General features: G+C 44.7%; 1 protein-coding gene across 1 annotated transcript; it reads right to left on the reverse strand.

Moving 5' to 3' along the window:
* Window positions 1–362: 362 nt before the first annotated feature.
* LOC121538301 (uncharacterized protein KIAA2013 homolog) lies at window positions 363–8,229 on the reverse strand. Its single transcript, XM_041846178.2, has 3 exons — window positions 6,567–8,229; window positions 3,740–4,602; window positions 363–1,397 (listed from the first exon to the last, which is right to left on the reverse strand). Exons 1-3 carry the CDS (start codon window positions 7,534–7,536, stop codon window positions 1,365–1,367), a joined length of 1,866 nt encoding a protein of 621 aa, XP_041702112.1. The 5' UTR covers window positions 7,537–8,229; the 3' UTR covers window positions 363–1,364.
* Between the last annotated feature and the right edge of the window lie 404 nt (window positions 8,230–8,633).

Here is an 8,633-nt window from a genome sequence, read left to right on the forward strand (position 1 = left end):
AAATCAGATTTGTAGAAACTCAGTTTATCTAGTAATTGTGGAGTATTTAAACATTAAGTTAATGTGCATAAATTCACTCAATCGTGGTGGATTAATTAGCATAACATGCTGCAACCACACATTTAAATGTTGTTACCATTAAGAGTAGCCTATATGAAGTAGAAACATTACTGTAAGAATGTCCAAATGTAATTATATTGGTTTAATGTGACAGATTGAACAGTGTGAAGTGGCAGTGGAAACTGGAAACCTACAGGCTACAAAACCCATTTAATAATAATAAATAATAATATGCCATTTAGCAGACGCTTTTATCCAAAGCGACTTACAGTCATGCGTGCATACATTTTTGTGTATGGGTGGTCCCGGGGATCGAACCCACTACCTTGGCGTTACAAGCGCCGTGCTCTACCAGCTGAGCTACAGAGGACCACATTTAAGTAAATCAACTAAAAGAACCAGGACTCATTTAAATGTCAATGTTTTCATCTCAATCCATTTTTAATGGAGATGATTTCTTAGGGCCTAATCCTATCTTAATGCTGCGTTCATAACCACTTGTGAAGTCGTAAATACCAGTTGTATGTATTCACATGCATTGAACTCGTTGACAAACACAGATTGGCTAATGGCCAACAAGCTGCGTCAACCATAAACTAAAAGTACAGCTATCATGCCATCAAATGATATTGTGTTCAAAACCCATATTAATAGATTCCTTTTTATAAATAATGTTTTGTTGCATTAAATTGCCGAAAAAAATATGTTATCGAGGTCATTTCCTTAGTAGGTGACGTCAGAGGTCAGCATGTGGGAGAAGTCAGAGCTCAGGGATGATAAACGAGTTTTCCTCTAGTAATTACCAGTTGGAGGGGCGTTTAAGTGGATTTTCCCTAGTCATATGTGGTAAATACCACCTTCCCACTTGGTTATAAACGCAGGGTAAAATACATGTGTGTAGCTTGGGTTAGGATTCCACCATCTTGAAAAAAAGGTGAAGGGATAACTCACATTTTTCAGAATTCTATATGGTAGAAACAAAACAAAGCTATGACTAGAACCATATAAATAGAATCCCTATTCTTCGTTCAAACCGAGGGGTCACCCCGCCAAAACGAATGGAAGCATTGTAAACAGTGAAACTTTCGTTAGCCTTGCCAATGAAAGAGGTCATCAGGTGAGGTGAGCTTGTTTCTCTGAATTCAGCTCCAACATGTCGAAAGTTAAATAAACATGATTGACCATCTCAACACAAATCATTGACAAATAATGACATGTACAGTAACACACTTTATGGCAATGTAATTTGTCTCATGCTGCCATCGCTGGCTGCTACTCTGCACCAGTGATGTCATGGCTGCTTCCTAAGCTTCCATTTCCTCACTTGGCTTCGTCACCTGGTGAGGTTAAAGGGGAGGGTTACAAACAGGAAGAGGAAACAGGAAATGCAAGGCTGTTTACTGAAGCAAGCTCCTACTGGCAGACGCCCCAATCCCAAATCGAACCTAGAGCTCGTTTAAACCAGGTCTTCTACCAGAGCTTCTACCCCCTGGGCAAATGTGGAGATCTGAGAGGATTGGAAAGGCGTAAGAAATATGACAGCAATTCCACCTGGCCTATCAGAAAGCAATGTGGAGCTACTGCAACATTGCTTAGGCCGTCATCAAGATCTCCACAAGAGCATAGGAGCTAGTGGCTAGGAGTCGGTTGGGGATAGGCCAAATGCCTATCCACACATAGGTATAAGTAACAGCAAGCTTGTTGTTAGATTGGATATCAGAGAGAACCAAGTCCTCCTGTCAATTTAATTTCTTAATTTAAATCAGAGTGATTCAATAGAAAACACCACCCAAAAAACACAGCCAAATCAAAACGATGCCACATGGCGAAAGGGATTACTCGCCAGCACTCAGTCAAAGCTAATCAAAGACAACCACTTACTGTAGAAATGTTCCTCCTTCGTAGTGCCCATTATTTCAAAACACAGACATCTAATTTTGCAACCAATGCTGTAGATAGATGGGTATTTGTACATGATTGGAGACAGGCATCAAGAAGATTTTGGATAATTCCCAGACTAGTTAGTACCACCTCGTTGGACCTGTTTGTGTTCCAGTTCCAGTTTTGGTGTCTCTCTTTGGCTAAATGCCTGATGGGCACATGGGCATTTTCTTTCTAATTTTGAGACATAGCCTAGCCTATTTGTGCTCAGATTTTACTGAGTTACAGTTCATATAAGGAAATCAGTCAATTCAAATAAATAAATTAGGCCCTAATTTATGGATTTCACATGACTGGGCAACGGCGCAGCCATGGGTGGGCCTGGGAGGGCATAGGCCCACCCACTTGGGAGCCAGGCCCACCCACTGGGGAACCAGGACCTGCCAATCAGAATGAGTTTTTCCCCTCAAGGTGAAGAAGCCGGATGTGGAGGTCCTGGGCTGGCGTGGTTACACGTGGTCTGCGGTTGTGAGACCGGTTGGACTTACTGCCAAATTCTCTAAAACGACTTTGGAGGCGGCTTATGGTAGAGGAATTAACATTAAATTCTCTGGCAACAACTCTGTTGGACATTCCTGCAGTCAGCATGCCAATTGCATGCTCCCTCAAAACTCGAGAGGTCTGTGGCATTGTGTTGTGTGACAATACAAGGCCACATTTTAGAGTGGCCTTTTATTGTCCCCAGCACAAGGTGCACCTGTGTAATGATCATGCTGTTTAATCAGCTTCTTGATATGCCACATCTGTTAGGTGGATGGATTATCTTGGCAAAGAAGAAATGCTCACTAACAGGGATGTAAACAAGTTTGTGCACAACATTTGAGAGAAATAAGCTTTTTGTGAGTATTGAACTGGGATCTTTTATTTTAGCTCATGAAACATGGGACCAACAGTTTACATGTTATGTTTATATTTTTGTTTAGTATACTTTAAACCTCTCCAAATTAGTATGCTGTGTATCAAATCGAGGTGGTAGTAGCTAGGCTACTATAGAAGCGAACAGAACTGAAAAGATTGGAAACCCACATTTGCACCATTGTTGATTGAGAGGAGACTTCAAGGCACCAGTAAAGGGATTAAACGGAGGGTGAACTGAGCTTAAACAACATACATTAGCTACACAAGAGGCTTATGGTTGGGGAAAAAACTATTTGTTTGCTTTCACACAGATGGGAAATGCTATAGGCTACATTTGGAAATATATGTAAGGCTTCTGAAATCGATGGATTAAAACAACTTGCATTACTGCATGTAGTGAAATGTTCAGTAACAGAACTGGGATTTTGTGGTCCACCATTTTAAATGAGGACTAATACTGGTGCGTTCAATGACACAGAAGTTTTCAAATTAAATTGACATGGCTCATGTTAGAATATATTCCTAATATGCTACCCATTACAAAATAAATTGTGCCTTACTTTCCGATTAGAGCATTTGTCATCAAATGTCTTCTCAAACTGATTCCTTTCACACATAGAAAATGAGAAATCACCAAATCATTTCTTGTTTGTACGGAGGAGAGCAGTAAAAAGGTTGAGGCTGTGCACAGCAATTATCCAAACAACATTCCACACATCCAAACTATGTCCCCGCTGAGACAGAGAAAGACACCCGAAGAGGAATGAAAGTGAAAGGGAATTCACCACCACACCCAAAAAACTAAGTGAGAAGAGGACAATTTGGACAGTTTTTTTTGTTCATCAGTTCAAAGCAGTTTGTTGTGTTTGTGTTATTATACCTTGCTCCTGAAGAGGGGCTTGGCGCTGGGGCCGCAGTACTCGTTGTAGATGAGCTTGAAGAGGAAGAGGTGGAAGAGGGTGATAAGCGATGCCACGCCGAACCAGAAGAGGAAGGGCAGGCCTGGGTCCTGCTTGGCCATGTGCTCCTCGTGTGCCAGGATGGCTTTGAGGTGCAGTGTGTGCCGCAGGTCCTGCAGGTGGCGCAGGTCTGTGGATATGTAGAGCAGTGGTGTGATGGGCTGCGTCACCATCACCGGGAACACGTGGCCCTTGGCCTCCACCATTGACGACGTCAGCTCCACCGGCTCGTTGAGGCAGCCCGCCTCGCAGGCGTACAGTGCTACGGGCTTCTCCTGGGGCTTGACTGACACATGCAGGAAGGGCTTGCCCTCGGCGTCCAGCAGCACAGCCAGGTTGATCAGGTCCTGGTTGTAGTGGATGCCACGCAGCGCATAGCTGTTGTGCAGCACGTCCGGGTCCGCCTGGAACTGCAGGTGGTTTTCGTTGAAGGAGAGGCCTCCGAAGCTGAGCACGGCACCCTGCATGACGCCATGGGCACCCGCCGCCACAAGCACCTTGCAGCCCCTCTTCTGCAGGGTGAGGGTCCACAGGGTGACCAGCTGCAGGACTTGGGCCACACTGCTGACCCGCTCCGGCCACAGGTTCTCGGCATGCATGGTGGCATGCCCACTAAAGCAGTGGTCGGCGTAGTTGAGGCTGGATTCCAGACGGGCGCGCTCTTCAGCGCCCAGACGGCGGTCCAGCAGGGGCGCCGGCGAGGCCGAGAGGACGTAGTAGAGCGTGGTGTTGACCGTGGCGCTGGACGGCGTGTGCGCGTCAGTGATCTTACGCATCTCCACCCCTGCAGGAGACACACACAGTAGATGTGGGAACAGAAAAGGTCTACATAGTCATTTGAACTCGAACTACATAATTCATTAGCTTAGTTATTCATCATGATCAGATTGAATGCTAGTATATTTTGTAAATACTGGGCTGTGTTAATATAATTCGGGTCGTTCCATTTGATTGCAATCTCTTTTTGACCGCACCCCTTTTGATTTGAACAAAAAATTCGATACATATTTGCCCATGTTAGAACTGGTCAGAGAGTAACTGTTTGGACCTGAATGCCAAAAAATTTAGGAGATAGATGTGCTCAAAGTTGACCCATTTTGCATACCACACCCTACCATAAAGCATCCATGTCTTCGTCACTGGAAAATATGAAAGGTTGAGTTTGATATAATTTACAAGCTTACAAACAGGACTGCCAAAGTATTTAATAATTTCTTGAAAAAAAGAGTTGAATAAATTTATTTATTTATTTTCTTTAACGTAAATTATCTAAAAACACACTGTTAAAAATATATATGTTGTAGCTTAGACTATTTTACATTATCTGACGTGTTTGTGCTGTGCCCGCCGTCGGTTGAGAAACAGCATGCTCTTGAATACAGGGTGGGTGTCATGTTTTGGCTGATTAATGTACTAAAATGGGAATACGTTTGAAATTTCAACTTTCAAATGGTAGCCCAAAGATGGTTGGTTGGAGGTCCACACATCAGAGAATGTTGACTTGAAATGGAATATCAGTTTTAAATTATACTGTCAATCTTCCACTGGAAACCTACTGAAATCATAGAAAATATAGATAACATTCGAAGGTGGGTGGACCGGCGGCAATCTTTGAAATGTTAATGATGTACCAGCTAAAATGCAGTGGTCTGAAGGGATATGTCCATCTATAATTAAATTGACACCCACCCTGTATTCAAGAGTATCAGTGTGTTTTAACTATACAAGCGAAACTCACCTAGCCACGTTAGCTTCACCCTCATGTGGGTGCTAGCAAGCAAGCAAGCTCGGTAGTGCTAGGTATCAACAGCCATTGTCAGCCAATCCAGTAGGGTCTGGAAGCCATGGTGAGCTTCGACTGGTCACTAGCGCCACGATATCACGGAGGATCTGCATAAAGTTAATCTATCCCCAACTTTAGTCCCACCCTGTTCAGCTCCCTCGCCCATGCTTGCATTGCTCAACGGTTCCCCCCGCCCAGTCCGCTTCTCTCTCCTTCCAATGAAAGTGAATGGCTTCTGATGTTTCAGCGTACGATGCTGCTGTATGTTAAGCGTGCCCGTAAGCTGCTTCTCAACTGATGGCGGGCACAACACAAACACCTTAGATGGTGTAAAATAGGGTCTAAGCTACAACATACTTGAAAATGAAGTTTACGCATTTTTTGATAATTGACGTTAAAGAATAAAAAAATGACAATTTTTATTTAAAAGCCTGTTTGACAACCCTATTTGTAAGCTTTTAAATTATATCAAATTAAACCGTTTATCTTTTCCAGTGATGAAGACATGTCTCATGGTAGGGTGGGGTATGCAAAATGGGTGAACTTTGAGCACCTCTATCTACTAAATGTTTTGGCATTCAGGTCTAAAAGATCACTTTCTGACCACTTCTATCATAGGCAAATATGTATGGAACATTTTGTTAAAATCAAAAGGGGTGCGGTCAAAAAGTGATTGAAATCAAATGGAACTACCCCATCCATTAATTGTTTTGTCCTGCACAGTCTACGAGAAAACTCTCACATACTAACTCCCACAGTATTTGCACTGTAAAGAGAAAATAATAATAATAATAATATGCCATTTAGCAGACGCTTTTATCCAAAGCGACTTACAGTCATGAGTGCATACATTTTTGTGTATGGGTGGTCCCGGGGATCGAACCCACTACCTTGGCGTTACAAGCACCGTGCTCTACCAGCTGAGCTACAGAGGACCACGCATCTCAGCCTTGACTTTCACATACCAGAAATGAAGAGGTCCATCCAGGCCTGTTGGTGGTCCTGGACCAGATCTTCTACATTAGCCCTCAGCAGCTCGCCCAGCTCTTTCTTGGCCCCCTCTCTAAGCCTAGTGAAGGTCTCCTGCAACTTGGTCGACTCAATGGGCTCCGACGTCCACACCACCGACAGCACACTGTCTGTGTACTCCGACTTGGCCGCCACCTGGATGCGGCTGCCCAGTTTGTTGGTGGCCACCACCACCAGCACTATCTGGTTCTTCTCCGGCAGAACCACGCGGCCCGACGACAGCACCACCTCTTTGTCCTCCACTTTCTCCACACTGGCTGAGAACTTGCTCCCGAACGAGGGTGGTTCAGTGGAAACCTCCAGGGTGGCGGCCCGCTCCGAGGGGTTGTTGACATGGATCCTCTGGAGGTAGACATTGGGCCGGCTGCGGTGGGCGATGAACTCCTCTCGGACGGTGAGGCAGTCACGGGCTGACACGGAGCTGCTGGTGCCCCCCGGGAGGACACAGTGGACGGACAGGACGGCCCCTTTGCGGAACCACAGCATGGTGGCCCGCGCCTCGGCCCGCTTCCCAGGGACGTGGACACCCACTATGGGCGAATACTCAGTCTGGTGGACAGGGGCCGACCCGGGCTGGGAGGACGAGGCCACCCACAGTCTGTTGGAGTCAATGTCCACCAGGAAATGGCCGTTACCTGAGACAAAAGGCGTGACCGCTTTCTCCTGGGGAGTGCTGTAAATTCCCTCCCCCCTGTCCACCAGTGACTTCCACCTGTGGATCTCAGTCTGGAGGCATTGTCCGGCCGGCCCCCCTGATTGGCCTGAGCCACTAAACAACCTCAAAGCACCATCTGAGCTAAGGTACCAGTAGAAGATGAGGAAAACCAGCAGTCCAATGAGCATTCTTCTAGCCCAGCTGCTTGACAGCACACCTGGTAGGCCCTTTAGTCTTTGCTGGAGCCACATTTTGAATTTACCCTTAAGAGTCACTTTAACTCAAGTTTGCAACTTGTGTTAATGAGCTATCTTGCTTACGTTAGATAATGACACAAACGGTCAACGTTGGTTATCCATTCTAATCTGACCAAAAGCAACGTTAACAGACTAACTAGATGACCGCTTAAGGTATTTCGCTAATTTTGTGGGAAGTGTTGTATTTCCTGTTGACAACTAACGTTAGCTAGCTAACGTTCGCAATGCACAAGGTAAATTAGCTAAACTGGTAGCTAGCTCTTTACTAGCTAGTTAGCTAGCTAGTAAACTGGTACTCAAAAGATTGTATGACTAGCTATGTTGCTATCCGACTAAGAGCAACATACATTCCATGTCAAACCTTGCTTGCTGTCAAATCTAACAAGTTAACAGGCTTACGATAACAAAACAAGCTACTGACTGTAACAACCTACAATATATATATATATATATATATATATAGCTAGCTATGGCGGTTGCAAACTAGCATTGTTGCGATGCAAATTAGGCGACACTTTGCATTTGTTTCTCACATCGTGGCAATACGTCCATTGAGTGCAATTGTTGCTCATTTGTTGCTTGTGTCTAGCAGTTGTGAGATTTCATTCCTTGTTAAAGTGGATTACTCTGTTCAAGCAACTCACCAATCTGTCGTTGACACTTTTGGGTTTACTGAGATTACCGTAAATCATGTTGGATGACAGCAACCGGAAGTGTCGGAATTCGTTCAGTCTCGTGATCATTTCTACGACATTGAAATAGTTTTTATTGCCTTCTAAATTTCATCAGTAATAGCTAACTACTATAATCCGTGTCAGATATTGGACATGGAAGTGCTGGAGAGGGTGGAGGGCCAGGAAAGAAGTAAATTAATGTGGTGTAGCCTCATGTAGCTCAGATGGTAGAACATGGCGCTTGCAACGCCAGGGTTGTGGGTTCGATTCCCATGGGGGGCCAGTATGAAAAATGCATGCACTCACTAACTGTAAGTCGCTCTGGATAAAAGCGTCTGCTAAATGACTAAAATGTAATGTGTAGGGATTTTAACACCTGAATGATGGCAGAGGGACCAGGATTGATGTAGCCACAGG

This window comes from Coregonus clupeaformis, chromosome 24 (genome assembly GCF_020615455.1).
Source record: "Coregonus clupeaformis isolate EN_2021a chromosome 24, ASM2061545v1, whole genome shotgun sequence".
Classification (NCBI taxonomy): Eukaryota; Metazoa; Chordata; class Actinopteri; order Salmoniformes; family Salmonidae; genus Coregonus; species Coregonus clupeaformis.